This window comes from Neofelis nebulosa, chromosome 11 (assembly GCF_028018385.1).
Source record: "Neofelis nebulosa isolate mNeoNeb1 chromosome 11, mNeoNeb1.pri, whole genome shotgun sequence".
In the NCBI taxonomy this organism is placed as follows: Eukaryota; Metazoa; Chordata; class Mammalia; order Carnivora; family Felidae; genus Neofelis; species Neofelis nebulosa.
The window spans coordinates 57,180,527-57,200,582 of record NC_080792.1 but is presented as its reverse complement, the minus strand read 5'-3'; the positions used below and the strand labels follow the sequence as shown (position 1 = coordinate 57,200,582).

Below are 20,056 nucleotides of genomic sequence, written 5' to 3'. Positions count from 1 at the left end.
TGGGTGGAGAGATGGGTGAAATAGAGGATGGGGATTAAGGATCACTTGTTGTGATGAGCACACGGTGTTGTATGGAAGTGATGAATCACTATGTCGTACACATGAAGCTAACATAACACTGTATGTTAACTATGCTAAAATTAAAAAAAAATTAATTAAAAAATAATTTACTGGAGCTTTCCCCAAAAGGAAGAAAAAAAATTATCAAGAATTATGTTGTGAGTCCAATTCCAAGGAATGAAGTGAAAAACATATTTTTAACCATGGAAATCTAACTTAGTAGTTAAAGAAAGCAATTAATAAAACTAAATGAAAAGTTCTAAGAGCTAGTTACTAAGAACATCAACCTAAGGATTAAAAGATTAAAAATTACCCTCCCCCACTTCTGCCACCACCCCCCTCCCAAAAAAAAAAAAAAAAAAAAAGCCACAGGAAGATTTCCTGTTACTAATTGCTTAGATCTCACTGTCTTGGTCAAAATGAATGACTTTTCCAGCACGTTTTGTCTACTTTAAAATACTGTTACCTAAGATTGCATGAAGGGCAAGAATACAGCTTTTAAATTAATGGGAAAAAAATTCCTAACATTGCACTTGCTTCAAGTGATAACAAAATGTTTCAAACTATTTCTATCCACCCATACTTAACCCACCGATGCTTATTACATTAAAATAGAATAAAAATTACCGCAAAAGGAAAGACTAAATCAAAACTGAGTATCTGTAACACCTACTATGTGAAAGTTGTAAGTTTGCTAAGGAGGACACAATAATAATACTGTCCCTCCTCTCAATTAACCTATGATCAAACTGAGACAGGAAAACACTAAATCCATAATATACTAAATGTTTCAAGATTTAAACAATAGTTTTGGAAGGGCTGAGTGGGAATCATTATCTCATTGTGTGACCTTGGACTACTTCTCTGTGCCTTACTTTCTTCCTACTTCCCAGGACTGTTGTAAGGATTAAATAAGATAATGTATGTTAAGCTAAATAAGTTCTCAATAAAAACAGGCCTCTAAAAAAAAAAAAAAAGAAATGACATCATAGGACAATACGTGATTAATTGCCAAATGATCATTCTGTTATGACAGATGAAAACTCTCTGGCTACTACTGTTAAGGAAATTTTCTGGAAAGAAGTTTAGTCCTTACTTCTCTGACTAAATTTATTCTCTTTTGTTTGGCTCTTCATTTCCAGCTACTTATATATGGGTTTAGTTCCAACCACAGAGGTATTAACTTTGGTTACTGTGTAAACTTTTAGGTGTGGAGAGAAAAGTGTCAAGGGAAGAGATCAAATGTCATATTATTAACTATAATGCCAATTTTGTACTTTCAACATTTTTTCTAAGCACCTGTCAGATATCTCCACAGATCTGAAAATGTAAATACACTGATGGACCTTTGCATAAAGGCAAATGTATTGGCAGTGTTTTCTAAATTGATTTTCAATAAATGAAAACTGAATAGGAAACTTTAGAGGGATTCTTTTCTGTATACATTACAGATGTACAAAAGTAAACTTTGTGGCTAACCAACCACAACATGTAACACAGATGTAAAAACTTCTCTCTTATCCATAAGATAATCAGCACCCTAACTTAGAATTACTAAAATGGTATAAATAAATCTCAAGTGTTTGACAATTTAAAAAATTCTGCATACTTTAGCTTCCTGTCCTCTCCATTGTGTGCCTGTTTGCAGTCATCATCTATCAATCTGAGGGATCACAAATGGAATGCAGAGGTTTAATTAGTTTTTAAGAGTAATATGAGACAAGGCAGGCGGTTCTCTGAGTGATACTTAGTATATGTTCTTCCACCCTTGGAATCACTGAGCACTTAATGCCTGTCAAAGGGACAGTTTTACCTATAATATTCACTTATTCAAAGTGATGTAACACATTTGATACTGAAAGAATGTGTCATAAACCCCAGATATTTAAGATGAATATGTGGTGAAACCATCTACTACTTTCTTTAGCTCCCATTATAGAGACCAGAGTAACCGGATGCGCTATTATTTTGTTCTGAAGTTCATCCTCTAGTAATCACAAAGAAATGGGCACATGAGATTCCATGGGTGAAGAATGACACATTGTACAAAACTCACTAACTCCAGTAACCAGAACACAACAAGAAACTGAAAGCAAACAAGCAAACCAAGAAACACTCCAGAAACTGAAATAAGTGCTATCAAAGTCTTGTGTTAGATTATGCATTCTGGTCCTCTGAATAGCATTTTCTTTACACAGTTCTCACAACCCTGATTATCCAATGAAAAGTAAATCATAAAGCATGTTAAAATAACAACATTAAAAAGAACGTAAGTATGACTAAAGGGTTTCAAGACTGCCTTGGGAAATAACAACAACAAAAATATTTAAATTACTGAAGACATAAAACAAGACACCAATGCAGGCTATTTACTATGAAGGCAAGTAAACTTTCGCATCCCAATAGGGTGCCTTTACTACATAGAGCACTGTAAATTATACTGTCTTAATGATGACAGTCATTCATTAAGAAAAGGTTCATTTCTGTCCTAGGTAGGGGTATGCATGACCTTATAGTTTCATCCAAAGAGGCTTAAAACAAACTCTATCGCTTAAATGGATAACCTTATTTCTGAAATTTTCTTCTGAGAAACATTTTATTCTCTTCCTCTGCTCCATAACATTTAACTTTTATTTTTTGCTAGAACTGATGATATCTAGAGACCACAGATTAAGAAAACAGAGAATAAGAACTACTTCAGAAATGAAATAGTTTAAGAGTGGAATGAGAAGGCATTTTGATCATATGTGAATTAAATGTTTACTTTAGTTACAATACATTTGCAAAGGTTCAAATAACACCTCAGGGACAATGGTAAAGGAAAAATGTTTTCCAATAGGTACAGACATAGTTCTAAGAAAACAGATAGCCTCAGTAATACCTCCAGGCAAAGTGGGATTTAACAACTACCTCTCTTATTTTAATTTAGTAGCCTTCTGATTATTTTTCTCCTGACTATAATAAAATTTTGCTTCCAAAAAATCATGAAACTTTGAAAATTAGGGAATAGGTTTTATAAACTCAGACCAGATTATGGATATTAAACCATTTTTTATATTTGGTTGATTTAAAAAAAAATCTTTTTTAATGTTTATTTATTCTTGAGAGAGAGAGAGAGTGTGGGCAGGGGAGGGGCTGAGAGAGGGAGACACAGAATCTGAAGCAGACTCCAGGCTCTGAGCTGTCAGCACAGAGCCAAACACGGGGCTCAAACCCAAAAACCGTGAGGTCATGACCTGAGCTGAAGTTGGACGCCCAAACAACTGAGCCACCCAGGCATCCCAGTTTATTTGCTTGATTTTTTTTAAAGGAAAGGGAGATCAAACAATAAAATAAGAGAGAATACTGAATATGCATTTTATAGTATATAAAATACATCAATGTAGAAGAATTGAGAAAAAAAATCAGTAGAGGTAAGTTTGAGAAGAAAACAGGAAATATTTCATAATCACAAAACATCTCCCCCCAGTTTTTTATTAATTATATAGAGGAAAATAGTAGTTCACCAGTAGAGAAACCCAGCAGACACCATTTTAACCAGGTGATCAGAGCCAACATCAACATCAGTGAGACAGATCACCATCATGTCCCCTCCAAATATAGTGCACTTGAGAAAGGCCCAACATCATCCTGTGGAATTCTTACCCAAAATGCACAATCTCTATCTAACCATGAGAAGATATCACACCAATCCAAACTGAAGAACTTCCTACAAAACAAGCAACCAGTACTCCAAATGTGCCAAGGTCATAAAAGATAAGGACAGACTGTCAGAGATTGGAGGTTTGGGAGGCAAAATGAAGTTCAACATGGGATCCCAAGTTCAATTCTACAACAGAAAAAGTGATGAAATCAAGTTAAATCCATGGTCAACCATATGCACCCCTGTTAATTTTTCAGTTCTGATAATCAAACTAGGGTTATGCACAATGTTAACATTAGGAGAAACTGAAGGAAGTTTACATGAAATGCTGTACTACTTTTGCAAATTTTGCAGAAGTGTATTATATCAAAATAGAAAGTTAAGAAACAGTTATCTATCCTCATGAATGTGATTCCACAATGCCCTAGATCCCTGAATTTTTGTGAATACATTAAGGATTAATGATCAGGGAGAAGAGAGCAGGTTAAAAATGGACAGAGCAACTGGCCAAATGTTTAGCCAAATGACATGATCAAAGGAAATGTGCCAGATGTTTTCCAACAGCTCCACATATGGAGGCACCTACACTCAGCAGGGGCCCCACTGTAGAAAGAAACCAGAGACACTGACTCTGGTTTTAACCATAACATAAAAATGACCCATAAATATCTTATCCTCTCATAAGAATCCTATTTTGATTACTATTTCTGAATCTTCTAGAAAAAGTTTTCAATAAAAAGTTTCTGCCCCAGATTTTAGTGTACCTCTGTATATGTCCAGAAGCTCACATAGTCCTGTATAAGTACTTAACTGAACAAGAGTTTACACCTTGAAATAAACGTTTTAATTAATTTCCATCCAGGAAAATACCAATAAAGATGGCGCTAAGAGTTGCTAAATTTAGTTTTTTTCCACAGAGTACAATAGTTACTTTCTAATTATCATTAATTCCATTTTAATCAAATCATTCCTGTTACTATGCACAGTTATAATATTACAAAACAATATCCCCTTTACAAAAATGTTAACATTGCTATAGAACTAGAATTCCTAGGATAACCTTGGTTAGCTTCTTTTATTTGTTTTTGAGGAAGAGCTGGTTCTCTTCCTCTTCTATTTTTGTTCTCTCTCAGGAAGTTTATGGTATAACAAAATGAACATCAGAAATACTCATGGACATTTTATACTGTACACTCACCAAAAAAATCATATATATTTCTTATGTATAACTTAGAGAAACTTTCAAGATAGCCAGCTTTATCTTCAGCTACCTTTCATTCTGTAAGTGAAATAACTTTGTATGTATGTTAATATTTTCACTCTGGATTCTGAATAAGGGTCTAGAAGCTTAACCTCTCTAAAAAGCACAAGACTGTAAAGACAATCATTTAACAGAACTAAGAATTTACAATCCTTCATTCTCTTTCATCATTTACAAATAGAATGTAAAGATAGAATGTTTGTGAAATAAGGAATCACCCTTCCTAACTCCCAACAAATACTTAGTACTCGAGTCTTTTTCCTCCATGAATAAATTTTGGGGATAGGTACCAAAAATATTTTACTCTCCTCTTTACATCAACAACTGTGATTAAAAGTGATAGCAGTAGGGGTGTCTGGGTGGCTCAGTTGGTTGAGCATAGGACCCTTGATCTTGGCTCAGGCTCAGGTCATGATTTGGGGTTTGTGGGATCGAGGCCCAAGTTGGGCTCTATGCTGACAGTATGGAGACTGCTTGGGATTCTGTCTCCTACTCTCTCTGTTCCTCCCCCACTTGTGCTCGCTCTCTCTCAAAATACTAAACTTTATTTTTTTATAAGAGACTCTTTTTTTTCAATGTTTATTTATTTTTGAGAGAGAGAGCTTGCACAGAGAGAGGGAGACAGAGTATCCGAAGCAGGCTCTGCTGATAGCAGAGAGCCCGACAAGGGGCTAGAACTCACAAACCGTGAGATCATGACCTGAGCCAAAGTCAGATGCTTAACCAACTGAGCCACCCAGGTACCCCAATAAATGAACTTTAAAAGAAAAGTGGTAACAGTAATAATACAACTACAGAGTCGTATTGGATACGACTCTAAGCAGTTGAAGCAACTTACCCAAGGCCACATGGTAATAAATGCCACAGATGATGTGCGGGGTCCAGAAGCCTGACCCCGAGCCTGAGTAACTGGCAAGTACACTTTATTCTGGCTACTTAGTTTAATACAATAAAATGGGCAGTCCCTACAGAAATTAAAGTAGCCACCCAGCTTCCCTGTTGAAGAGTTACAGGGGGAGGCATGTAATGGAGCAGCCATTACTCAGCTTTAGCCAGTGCTAGCAGGTAGCAGCAGAGGCCTGAGTCGCTGGATCCTTTATTTTTTTATTATAATTTTTGATGAGAAGCTGACAGTCCAGATACACATCTGAAGCCCCTTCATTTCAAAATGTTGCCACTTATTCCAAGTTTTTGTTTTTTGTTTTGGTTTTTTTTTAATAATCCTACTGGTCTGAAAGATAAAGGGCCACATTCTCAAGGTAGGGACCTTGTCTTATCCATTCTTGTATTACTAAAGCGTAATGTGTGACTGGCACATAGTAGGTACAAACACAGTGACTTCTGTTGTTTAAAATCCTGCCATTTTATCTTGGCCATTTTATAATCTTGGTAGGAATTCATTAGTTTATTCAACACATCTTTACTGAGCTACCACAATGTACCAGACACTGCTCTAGGCACTTGGGATACAACAGTGAACAAAAGAGAATAATGAAGAGAGAGACGCAAAGAGAAAGAGAGAGATTGAGATTTTATTTTAGTGGGAAAAATAGGCCCCCCAAAATCAAAAGCACATAAAGTCAGATAGAGTGGAGGCTTGGAAAATGAGAAGATGGTTTGGTCTGAATTGAACCTTTGCTGCTCAGAGCTCAAGAATGATGATACAATAGTCCGTGTTTCCTAGTGCCATACTGGTCACTCCTCCACAAATATGTTACACATATGTAAGCAATTTAAAGGAAAGCATATTTTTGAAAGAGAGAGTCCTTTCTTCATAAGTAGAACAATACGATCTTGCTCCTTGGCTTGAAAGGAAGTATTGATCAGTAGTTAGTGAGTCAAAGGTTAATAACTCGGCCCTGATTATTTCTGTTATCAGACTCATGATTGATGGTGTCCTCCGGCTCCTTGTAAATACAGGAACTTCTTTTTGATTGTTGTTACTGGGAACCAAGGAATTAAGCTATTCTCTTGTGATTTAGTTGCAGGGGACGGGGTCAACTATCTCCTGCATCAGAGGGTGAGTGGTACAAAGGTTCCTACAGAGAGGGTGCACACGGTCACCAGAAATGAAAACTTGGAGCAACATAAATCTAATTGGCAACCGTATGACAAAACACTAACTATGACACACAACTCTTTTGCTCTCATGCATTATCATTCCAGAAGACCACATGCTGAGTTAATGGAACTTCTCCTCCAGTTTGCTTTGGAAACGGATGTAGTTTCGGAAGGCCCAAATGGCACAATCTGGCTATTGCTCCTAGACAGCTGCTAGGAGTTACAGACAAGACAGCTACACCAGGACCATCTAAAAATGCACAAACTAGGCCCTGCTTCTCATCAACTCACTTATATCTATTTAGTTATTCATAATCTGAGTAATTAGAGTCAAGGATAACGTTTAAGAAAAGAAAGCACCCTAAAGACAAGTAGCCTTTAAAACAATGTGCTCCTAAAGCTGGAAGAAAAATGTTATTTTCTTACTGTCTTAACATAAAAATAAGATTTCACTCAACTTGCTCTTTTTAGAAGAAACAATATTGTCTTTGTTAGTCAAGCCTAACATAGATCTCATGCCAATGTAGTTTGTTCTTCTCATGGATACTAGCCAAAAGGATATTCCTTGAAATAAAATCACAATCTGTTGAAAGCCTCACCAATCAATTAGATTAGGAGACAGAAGTAATCATTATCACATAACTAATGATAAAAGTATGGGAAAAAGTAAATGAAAATGAGGATGCAAAAAAGCACATCAACCCTCAAACTTCCCACTTGTAAAGAAAACCATTCACCAGTGGATCCATAGTAAACAAATAGCCACATTTAAACAAGCAAAACTTCCCCTAAATATGAGTCAGATATCAAACCATCTCACTCATTATTGTAACACTTTTGTTCTGCCCAGGGAACTTTCCTAAGGGTCTAACATCTTTGTTTAGTTAATGGAAGTCACGTTGGCCTTGATCTTGCATCAAACAGATGAACACTGATACAGAGTAATTTAACATAGATCCCTGCTTTATTAAATCTAAAATACACATAATGAGATGATTATAGACTTCTGTTGACCCAAAAGAAATAAATTATAATTGCATTTACAGCACTGGGTCAACATCAGTAATAATAAAATAATACCAATATATTTATACAGTTGAGTGGTTTTTAAAATCTAGAAATAAAATTGTCTTTTAGAAGTCTACTCAGATTTACTTTTTAGAGACTCTCTCCAGCTATGTTTTAGCTCAGGTGGCATGCAGTTAATAAACTCAACAGTATTCGAGGATTTAGGATAACGTATTCAAAATTTTCCCCTTTTCTGTTTGTATCTCATTTCCAATGATTTTTTTAAAAATAATCTCCAATATGTCAATGGGTGAATTTGGCAGAAATGAGGCATATGCCTACTTATCATCAAGTTGTATCAAGAACATAGCTCCGCTGCTAACCTCTGCTAGCCAAGGACCTTAACCATTGCCGGCTGAGACTTCGTGCACTTCCCACTTTCAATCAAGGACAATACAAAGAACAGGAGGCTCACTCAACTAGTCCACCAAAACTTGAAACGACAATGTGATGGTGCTCTCACGCCCTGGCAGAAAACACAGCTGGGAGGTGAAAGCCCCAAGCCCGGGAAACCTCTGCTCCCTTCGGAGCAGCTCTGGGTACCTGCTGCCCGGGTGGCTGGCGGCGGCCCTGGGCGCACAGCGCGGCTCGGAGCTGGGCGGCTGAGAGCGAGCGTACGAGTGGTAGGCGGTCAACACCACGCCGCCCGAGTCCTCCACTTCCATCGTCAGCCGTGCATGTCCCCGCTCCGGCCCGAGAACAAAGGCGGGGACCAGCATGGACCAGCGCACCGGGGCCGGGTCACCAGAGGGGTGGTGTGGCCGGTCCAGCTCCTAGGTAGGGGCTAGCTCCCGCAGCTGTCAGGGGCGCCCCGGGAAGCCGGCCCCGCCCGCGGGGCAGCCCTATTAGCAGGGACTTAAAGACACGCCCACGAGCCCCGCTGGGGGTGGGGGCGGGGAAAATGCTGGAGGCGGGGAGGGCAGGCGGGGAGGGCGGGCGGGGGGGCGGCGGTTAGGGCCTGGGCTGGGGGTGGGTGGAATCCCTGTTTCTAGGAAACTGGAAACCCGCTGTGATCCTTCGGGGCTTGGGCTAGCAGCTCTAGCAGTTCTTGCTTTGTTTCTTTTTCTTTTCCTTTTCTCATCTCCCCCCTCCTCCCCCCTCCCCCGCCCCCCCAAACGGGACGCTTATCCCATAACTAGGAACATTTCCTGCCTGGCAGCAAGAAGTGAGAGAAAGAAACCTTGCCTTGGGAGCCTGGGCAGAGAAGGAGAGGGGCCCGGTCTACAACGTGTGGTCTCCGGAAGAAAGGGAGTAAATGTGACACTCTCTCATTTAAAGCATTCACATCAAAAATTGAAGAACCGGATTACGTTGCTGTGTACTTGGTCAAGTTACAATAAACTTGATTTCCTTTTGGGCAGGTAACTCCCTCTTACAGCAAGCAGAAAACCTCCCTCCCTCACCCTCAATACCACTGCAACCAGACTCTTACCTCACCCCACATCCCTTTCCTCCTCCCAATCCTGATCAAATTAAGATACTGCTTTCAGTTTGTCTGAAAATTAGACTTGATTATCTGGGCTGAATACATGTTTTTTTCCAGAGGTCTTTATTTAGGGGAGAAAGGTATGGCAGGGAAGCAGGTAAAAAGGGACATAATCAGAAATGATTTTCAATGATTTTACCTATATAAGACTAACAGCACAAATGGAAAGACAACATTCTTTTAACAATTTAAAAAGGGAACCAAAATATGCTAGAGGCCCACAATGACTCCATTTTTCACACTATGACAGGCTGTTTTACCTGTTGTCTCTCACACTCCCCTGGGAGCTAGGTGGAGGGAAAAGAGAAGATAGTTTACCCCTTACTGAGGGGTGACCTAGGTCATGCTACTAACATCTCAGAATGTTTCTGCATCTGTGAAATGGGGAAAATAATATTCTCTTCATGGGGTTAAAAGCATCACATACATGGTAGGTTCTCAAGACCTGTTGGTTCTCCCTGCTACTTCCTTCACAGTATCAAGAGAGACATTTATTTTCACTGTACTTTCAGGGGTTGGGAAAGAAAAAAAATTCCAAAATGCTTCTTAGAAAATATTTTGTTGATTAAAATGGTTGGATGACTAAAATACCCTTTATGTGTTGGATCCTGTTCATTAGCTCTTTAAACAATTCAAAGGATCAATAGTATTATCCCAATTTTATCAATTAAAATTTACCAAACATCAGCGTATGGAAAAGGCACATACAAAGAATGCTTCATTCTTCAAAAATTTCAGATACAAAGATGTATCTGTTTACCTACTGTGTTTGATGCCAAATGTATCAAAACTAAGATAATACTTTCTTAAAATGTAAAATAAATTCATAATGTAATTATTGAGACATATCTACAATGCTTCATCTAAAACTTTGGGACCAGATATGTTTGAGAATTTATAAATATGTTTTATTTTAAACGCTAATTTGATACCATTAACTATAGTTTGGGACAGAACTCTTTATTCAAACTTTATTCAAACTATAAAAGCCTCACATTTATTCAGATCAGGTTTGTCACCAAGTAAGTTTTGGCACTAAACTTTTTAAAACCATGCAATTTTTAAGGCTTTTTGCATTTTGGAATTACCATAAGGAATTACAGTAGTGGAACTTTTTCTGGATATGGAATTTTTCTCCTTGGCATTTTTTTTTTCCTGAACTATAGGCTCGGAATTTTAAATACTTGCAGGGCATCTCCTTGTGAATATTTTGACCATAACTCTGCCCCAAGATGTCCAAAACTACAGTGGTACTCCCTCATGCCAGCTTCAGTGGCCCAGGCCTCCATCTTATGCATTCACATTTTATTTTATTTAATTAAAAAAATTTTTTTAAATATTTATTTATTTTTGAGAAAGAGAGACAGAGTGCAAGTGGGGGAGGGGCAGAGAGAGAAGGAGACACAGAATCCAAAGCAGGCTCCAGGCTCTGAGCTGTCAGCAGAGACTGATACGGGTCTCAGGCTCAAGAATCAGAAATCATGATCTGAACCCAACTCGGATGCTTAACCGACTGAGCCTCCCAGGGGCCTCTATTTTATTTTTAAAGTTTATTTACTTATTTTGAGAGAGACAGAGACAGCATGAATGGGGGAGGGTCTGAGAGAGGGAGAGAATCCTAAGGAAGCTCCCTGCTGCCAGCACAGAGCCCGACTGACCGTAGGGCTCGAGCCCATGAAACCGGGAGGTTATGATCTGATCCGAAACCAAGAGTCTGGTACTTAACTGACTGAGCCACTTAAGCAGCTGCCCCTGCATTCACATTTTGGACACCCTGGAATCACTAGGACTTCTCCCTCCAATGTCTCACATCACATCTGTCATTTCTTTCTCAAAATGTCTGCCAACAATTCCTTTTATTCCCAATGCTGTGATCTTTGTTCTTATATCACCATCTCTTGCCAAGGTCACAGCTATCCTTCTTCGACATAGATTACTTCCAACCACTTTCTTCTTAAACCCTCCTCTTCAAAGTGCTGGTAGAATGACTCTCCTAAAACAGTTCCTCCCCTTCTCGAAAGCCCTCAGTTTTAATCCACTTGCTACAAAATAAAGTCCAAACTCCTTTGAATAGGTGCTTATTCGTCTACTTTGATCGTCTATTACTTTTTTACTCCTAAGACCCTGTGGCCCACTCACACGAGCCTGTCATTTTCCTATCTAGAAATCCTTAAAAACCCTCTACCTACTGCCATGAAGCCTTCTCAGGTGTTCCTAATTCAAAGTCACCCCTCTTGCTTATGTTATAAGAACAATCTCACTCTGGCACCTAGTTAGAGCACAGTCAGCCAAAACTGTGCTCCGTGGACACACTCTGCTACTGGGCCCGTGGCATAAGTAGCTACTAGATCATAGTGGTTTTTTCCACTGAGCCCACACATGGTCAAGAAAGCCCTCTTGAAACAGAGCCTCCAACAGCAAGGCAGCTTTGAGATGAAACTATTTGCTAACCTAGGATTGCATTATTATTTGCCAACAAATTAAAATTAGTGTCTTTTACTAAACTGCAAGCTACCGGAACGGCTATTGTCATATTTTTGTCTCTGTACTCCATAGCCCATAGATTTTCCAGAGTAGGCAATCAACAAAGAATACTTGTAAAATAAATGAACGTGTGAATCAATGAATGAAGGAGAGAGCACTCTTTAGTGCAGTACTTCTAATCTTTCAGAGTAGCCAAGGAATTATACTACATGATTCATAAGCCTGTACGGCCCTATAAGCTCTGACTGCTAGCTAAAGGGAAAAAAAAAAAAAGTTTCACTTATTTTCTTGAATGTAGGCATATACTATTACTTAATAAAATACAACTCTAAGCATTCTTGAGTGTTTGAGTTTCAGAAAGACGGTAGAGGGCATATATTGAATATTATACAATATGCTGTGCAGGACATTTTCCTTTTGCCCTCCAGATCCACTTCCCACCCTCACTACCCTGTGGGGGCCCCAGCAGTTCACCTTCTGGTCTACACCTCTAGGCTCCCTTGCCTCTGGTTTTAGGTATGGTGCCACCAAAGAAAGGCACCAGCAGGACATCTGCAAGGAAGAGGAAAAGCCACCCTGGGTATGTATTTCCCAGACTTCTCTGCTGGATTTGCTATCAGCTGGCTCCTTCCACCTTAAGGCCATAGCTGCTGACAGTGGCCTCTTTCCAGGCTGTTCTCTCTAGATTCCAGTAATGCTACTTCTACCTAGCCCTTCAAACCGAGGGGTACTTACTCACATCTCCTGGTGCACCAAGTAAACCCTCCTCTGGCCCTCCTGTGCCATCCCTTTTGGTCCCTCAAGCCACACACAGCCTTACAGACAATCCCTTTACTAAGCTCTCCTCATTCACTTGTGCCGAGTGCCCCCATCTCTTCCTGCTAAGACGCTGACTGATAGGTATTCCCACTGAGATCTGGGGCAGTATCCTATGAGCAAAAACATTAGTATGTCTTCAGTAAACTGTAAAAATACACACACCAGGAAGAATAAATACAAACAATAAATAGCCTTCTGTCAGTTCAGGTGATTTATCACTAGATAAGTTCAGGTCCGAACAAGTTTTACAGTCATATGATTCATGAAAAAGCTTTCGGATTAGAGAGATTTGGGGATTTTGGAATTATAGATATGGGACTGTGGACCTGGTAGAATCTGTTAACATTTTTGGCATTCTGGGAACCACTGGACTAGGGGTTCACAGCACAAGTCTGTGACAGCTGGCTCAGCAGCAGAGTAACCAGGGACCCTGGCACCCTGGGAAGGACTGTCCATCTGGGAACTGGGTTGATAGACTACCCCTACAGTGGGCAGTGGGCCTTCCGAGCACAGAAATAGCACTGGCACTTGGAGTAAAAACAATGGCAGAGCGAACATTCTAGTTTCCTGTGCATACTGCTCTGGATGTCACTGCAGCAGCCAGCACTGGACCCAGAACAGGAGACCTGGGTGTCAGCACCAGCTCTACACCAACAGAACACAGGACCCAATCAAACCGCTGAACTGCAGACCTGTTTCTTCACACGTAGAAGAAATAAAACAGCCTGCATTTATGGAGTACTTACCATGTGCCTGGTTCCACTCTAGGCATCAGAACCTCAACTCGTGAAATGGTCACAGCAGCTCTCCGACAGAAGTATTACTGTTAGCATCTTCATTTTACAGTTAAAGCAACTGGCTTCATTAACTTGTCTGAGGTCACTCAGGCTAGGACATGGCAAAGCTGGGACTCAAACCCAGCGAGTCTGACTCCCTGCATCCAGACTCTTGTATTTCATTTCTCTTTCATAAAAAGGTTTCCTGAGATTCAACATATACTCCTCCTTTATACTATAATGAAATGGGTGTTCAGATTTATATTTCTTTGTGGCGGCTTTCCATAAACGTATCTAGCATTTAGGAGGATAGATCTCACTAGCATATAGTAATAAATGAAGAGTGAATTACATGTATTTTCAATGCACAGTAGTAAGGTAGTTCACAATTTCTTCATATATAACAACAGTTCATTAACTGCTCTTGGAATGTGTTGAAGGTTAATTCAGTATTTCAATCTACCTTGTAAATTTGTCAGTCAATACACATATATAAGGCATTAGAGAATATCATCATATAGGAACCCTAGGTGCACAAAGGCTCTGTGCTTTCCAAAGGAACAGAGGAGGCAGAGTGGTAGACCAAAGAGGGTTAGACAGAGTTAAGTCTGAATTATGAATTTTAATTCATACTACAGGCATTTAATTTAATTCATAATACAGGCAGCTACTTACTGCCTGTATTACTTTAATTTCTACTTCAATTTTCGAACTAAGACGTAGGGAATTTTCTCTGACAGTTGATGGGAAGATTAAAATGAGAGAGCGTCTTTAAAACATCAATCATAATGCTAAGCAATCTTAGATGTTCAAGAGATGTTGGTTCCCCTTTCTCTTTTTTACTATCTCCTGTCACCTGTCCTCCACCTCCACCCTTCCAGAAGCATCATCTGAGTTCAAAGGTCAAGAGTAAACAACCTGACCTTAGGAATTCCAAAGGCATTTCATAGCCTTTACTGAAAGATGAATCAGATTCAATTCACAGAATGACTTAAGCCTCACCAACTCTGGCCCCTGGGTGTAAGTGATACTACAGTAAGTATTATGAAGTATGGTGATATTCCAACATATTCAATCCTACCAGGAAAGGCAAGAAAACAAGAGCATTTATGCAAAACGTTAACATGGACAAAAGAAAAGTGCCTCTTGTGGCCTTGCCTGCTTATCTGGCCAAGCTGCTTCTGGAATAATCGCTTACTACCAGAACAGGAAAACAGCTGCAGCAGCATGAGTCTTTGGAGCTGTTGGCTGCCGAGCTCTTAGCAAGAGGGCTTGAAGTTACATAGTCACTAGTCCTATCTTACAGGAAATGAAGGCACAGTTCTCTCCTACCTAGGGGGACATGTTAATTCTGTCAAAACTCCACTTTACATGCATTCCCACTTCCCCAACATTCTCTGGAAAGATTGGGTTGGGGTCCCTAGGTGGCTCAGTCATTAAGCATCTGACTCCTGATTTTGGCTCAGGTCATGATCTAACGGCTCGTGAGACTGAGCTCCACGTAGTTCAGGAAGGATTAGGCTGCTTGGGATTCTCTCTCTCTGCCCCTCCCCCACTCATGTGCTCACATGTGCTCATGCACACGCACGCCCACTCTGTCTCTTAAAATGAATAAACTTTAAAAAAAGAGAGAATTTTTGCATCAGACTTATAAAAATTGCATTAAAATTTTCCTTTTCAAACTGCCCTTGTCTAAGATTATACTAAATCTTTAAATGAATTTGATGAGGGTTTTTTTTGTTCAGATCTCTATTAGAATTAAACAGCAATTTTTTATGCTTATTTTATTTTTGAGAGAGAGTGAGACAGAGGATTTGAAGTGGGCTCTGCACTAACAGCAAAGTGGGGCTTGAACTCACAAACAGTGAGATCATGACCTGAGCCAAAGTAGGATGCTTAACCAAGTGAGCCACCCAGGCGCCCCTAAAATTTTTATATGCAAGGATTGCCTCTTCTTTGCAAGTTCTTGTTATCCTGAAGTAGTTCTCAAAACTTATTGGCACTAACTAAATTATTTTCTCAGTGCTCTTATTACGACAAAGAATTTTTAGACTGCTCTGATTTTCCTATTGCTTTCTTAGCATCTATTTTTAAACAGATACCAAATCCTACTCTTCTTCAGTAACTGTTCTGTGCTCTATGATCAATTTGGTCATTGGGTTAAGCAGACTTAACCCACCTTAACTCACCACAAGAACCTGTCAGCCATGTCAAGACTCATGTTATTTATGTGGTGGACATAACTGAGTCACTTAAGTGACTTAACTCACTCCTACAAATAAATTGAATCATTATTGATTGGAATTAAATCACTACCAATACACCCAGAGTAGGGGAAGAAAACAGATCAGCCACAGACATTTGGTCTACAACAAACTTGCATTATCTAATACTTTCTGCAGTGCTATATTTTGCAATTATGCAAGGGTTTTATTTATTCATCTTTCTCTCCATCCATCCCAAGAATTTACCATCATCATTAGTACCTACAATGTGAAGTACCAAGAATGTAAAAAGAAATGCAAATTTGAAAGCATGTGTCTCTGCCAGAGGTAGGAGCAGGGCTCGAGTAGGAGGTCATCAAAGAACACTTCCCAGGGGAGATAATGCTAGAGATGGGTCTTAAAAGATGAATAACATAACAACTGGCCAGCTCAGGAGTAGGTGTGGGCAGTTGGGGGGGGTGAGAAGGGTATTTCAGAAAGAGAGAAGAGACTGAAAAAAAGGCAAAGACGTAATAAACAATGTGACACATATAGGGAAACACCTTTAGTTTAGCTTTGCTGGACAGTAAGATGTAAAGAAGAGAATGCTGGAGATAAAGCTAGATTTGGAGGCCAGGCACTGGGGGTGGGGGGATCTGAATGCTGTGCGAGGTGTTTAAACTTAGAAGTTTGGATGAGAAATCCACTGTAGGTTTCAAACAGGGTAGTACTGGGATCCACTTGTGCTCTTAAATGGTCCCTCTGGGCTCTGCACAACCTGTCTGCACTCAGCTTTTCTGACCTACACCTCCTGCACTTCCCAGCCTCCTTTGGAGAAGAATGTATGCTGGAGCCCCGGAAAAAAGAAAGCCGGTTGTAAATGGCCAGATGTTAAGCCTCAAACGGAATCCTAAAACAAAGCCAAAGATGGATTTTAAATAGCTGTTAAGAAGTTTAGCTCAATGCCTCAGCAAGGAAGCTGAGAAAAGAACCCTATCAGTCCCCTCTCCCTGTCACTAGCTCATTACTACAGATCAGTTACCTGTTTTATTTACAGTAACCTGGGCAGGACAGACCACCTGACTTGGAAAGTGATGAAATAAGCACATCAGGTTTCCACTGAGTTGAGGAGGGGAGAACAGGTCAGCGAGATGCTCAGGGAGCAATATGGCATGCAGGGCTACCAACGAGGAGGGAGGGTTTATTATGAGAGTTCTCTGGTGGCAAGCCACAAAAACATTTCTGATTCTGAAACAAGGAACAATGTTTTAGAAAGATCGTGAGACTGTCACATGATGGGAGGTCAAAGCTTAAGAACAATGTTTAGGACAGAAAAGAGAACACAATCTTGCCAGAATACAGTCCTGCCAGGACGCTTCCTTTAAAATTAACCAATTTTCACTTCTTCCCCATCTTTGCTTCATTCTTCTCAGGATACAGAATATCAGAACATTGCATCAGATTGGCTGTGCTTAGGTTGCACATTAGGCAGTCTCTGGGTGTTAAAGAAACAGTCTGGCTGACATGGACTTTAGCAACTCCTTTGCCTTCTATAATGCTAAGCTAGACCCCAAGATCACACACCATGTTGGAGGAAAGTCCCTAAATTGACATCTGGGTGCATTTAGGTAGCAGGAGTGGATTCTGAGACACCCACAAATAATCAGTGTTAATTAGAGTAAGATTTGGTGAAGCCTCAAGCAGGCAGAGCTGGCCAGAAAGCACCAGCTAAGAGGCAGTCAGGTTGTGGGGGTAAAGATAACTAAGAGCTGAGAAGGGAAGAGATCTTACAGAGAGTGAAGTGGATAAAGAACACACTTGCCCACCTTGCAGTTTTGCCTAGATGTGGCCCTGAATATGGAGGGTCTTATTTCCTGAAGGTCACAAATCAAATGGACCTGTGATTTTGTGATGAGAATACAATGGTTCAAATCTACATTGACTCATCAGTTCTCAAATATGGCTCAGATTACATCATTTAATGAAATTTACATGAGCTGACCTGAGTCACGTGGGTCTAGAGAAGTATAACTGAAAGTATAATTAAGTAAGTTTGTGAAATGGTGGTTAAAAATAGTAACAGTGGAAGGAAGGCAGGGTTTGAAGCAGGACAGACATAGAAATAAACTCTGTTTCTTCCATTTAGTGCTGTAGGACTATAAGCATTTAATTAATCTCTCTGGGATGTGATTTTTCTCATCTGTAAAATGAGATGGGAATATCTACCAGACAGAGTTGTTGGCCAGGGTTTATAAAGGAAAACTTATAAAATCGCTGTGTACATAATGCTCAATAAACATATATTGCTTTTATTATGCTATGCTTTCAAGAAATTGTTACTCTACCTTCTACTTTATTAGCAATACCTATTTGAGGTTCCAGGGAAATTCAATAAATTCTAGCCACCATTATTAGTCAACCAAAGAAGATAATTCAATATACTCCAAAGACTATAAATATTTCTACAGAAAGGATTATGACTGTGTTAACAGAGCTATGCATTGACACTGAGAAGAAGGATTGTTTATCAGTTGAAACATTATTCAGTGATGTACCTAGTTATTACTGATTATTATCCAGCTCCAAAAAGTCATAGAAAGCCTGAATGGCTCGACATCTCAGGCCAGAATACTGGCACGCCCCTGAAGAGGAAGTCTTGATTCACAGCACTGGTATTCCAGATCAGTCATTTCTGGTTGGTTTCTCAGAAGGCAGCTAGCACACTTAGTGAAACATCTGGTACAAGGTAGGCTTAAACAATACTTAAGGAATAGGAGCCTTCCTCCACTTAATCCTCCATTATTACACCTGCAAATGTAAAATGAAACTATAGGTCTGCTACCTGACTGTGCCTTTCTCAAAAAAAAAAAAAAAAAAAAAAAGTGGGAGGACTGGAAAGTCATAAGAGAGCTGTGCCAACGGGCCTCAACACTAGAGAAAAGGATGCTGTGTACCTCATGCCCCTGCAGTTGTGCAATGCAGCCCCATTAGAATGGCTTCAAAAACAGGAGTATAAGGCTAAAAGAAACAATAGTTGTAATAAAACTTGTGTTGGAGAGAGGCCAATTCTGATCTCTGCACTGTCACGTGACAGCCATAAGACTGTATATTATATTGATTTATATTTCTTCCTGATCCCTTTCTTTGGAATATCACCCCAAGTGTCTTTTCACAGGAGCCTTCCTTAGGCTACGTGGTTTGGATTGAGCACTCCCAGCACCCCCCACCTCACCAGTTGCCACAGAAGTCAGACCTGGGTGCAGGAATGGGTATTTGACTAAAGCTGGCCCACTTCCCTGGGACCTCTGCCAGATGTTCATAACAAGATTTTTTTTTACTCTCTCTGTAAGGATAGTGCAACCCTGCAGCTGCAAACAGCCAGCTTGCTTCCCCAAAGTTTGTGTGATATATGTTGAAGACAAGAAGAGACAAAGATGCTGGGGACCTTCCTAACAGCATAGTTTGACCCTATATTCTAAGGCATGTCTGAAGTAAATACTACCATTTCTTTTGCTGCTTAAGCTAGTATAAGCTGGGTTCTTCTATCTGGCAACCATACAGCCAGCACTCACAGGGCCGTAAACTGTTTCTTCCATTTAATGCTGTACGACTATGAGCCTTTACTCAATCTCTCTGGAATCTGATTTTTTTAAAGCACTTGACTCACTTATCCCCACAACAACCCCATGAGGAGTTACCCTCATTATCATTCTCTCCACTTTGCAGATGAGAAATGGGAGCACAGAGAGGTTAACTCACTCAAAGTCACGTATCTAGAAAGAGACAGAGGTGGAATTCAATCCAGGTAATCTGGCACCAGAGTCCAGGAACTTAGCAACTACACCGTGCTGATTCTTCATCGCCCGGACTAGTATCATGAACCTGGGGGACAAGCAACTCAACAACTCTGAGCCTTCCGTGTAAGGAGCAAATACACAACATTTTATCAGAGCAGGCTCTTAGTAAATAGTGGTGATTGTGGTATTTGTACTAACCTACTTCATTCCAATTGCTTCATTCTGAGTGGTGCTTGGTTGGGGGGAATAAATGACCTTATCTTTACAAACAGCTTTGGGGATTTGGAATGAATGCTGGGTTCTAAGAATCATGATAGCTTATTCCCTAAAAACAAGTAACAGTTTTATTCCCTTCCACAGAGAAAGAATGAACCACAGTTTGGACCTCATAACTTGA

General features: G+C 39.9%; 1 protein-coding gene across 11 annotated transcripts in view; it reads right to left on the bottom strand.

Annotated features, from left to right (window-relative positions):
• The window catches only part of ARHGAP28 (Rho GTPase activating protein 28), a 229,771-nt gene that overhangs the window by 187,580 nt on the left and 22,135 nt on the right, over positions 1–20,056 (bottom strand). For 4 of the 11 annotated variants that reach the window (XR_009251060.1, XM_058692663.1, XM_058692672.1 and 1 more), the window contains exon 1: positions 8,637–8,920. The exons of 1 other annotated variant lie outside the window; for it this stretch is intronic. Coding sequence is in view for 6 of the 10 variants with exons in the window: in XM_058692663.1 (XP_058548646.1) it covers positions 8,637–8,812 (176 nt within the window). In the remaining 4 variants the exon portion in view is untranslated. Of the gene's footprint in view, positions 1–8,416; positions 8,438–8,636; positions 8,921–20,056 lie in introns of those variants that run through there. 6 more of the 11 variants (XM_058692665.1, XM_058692666.1, XM_058692673.1 and 3 more) reach the window with 4 other exon arrangements.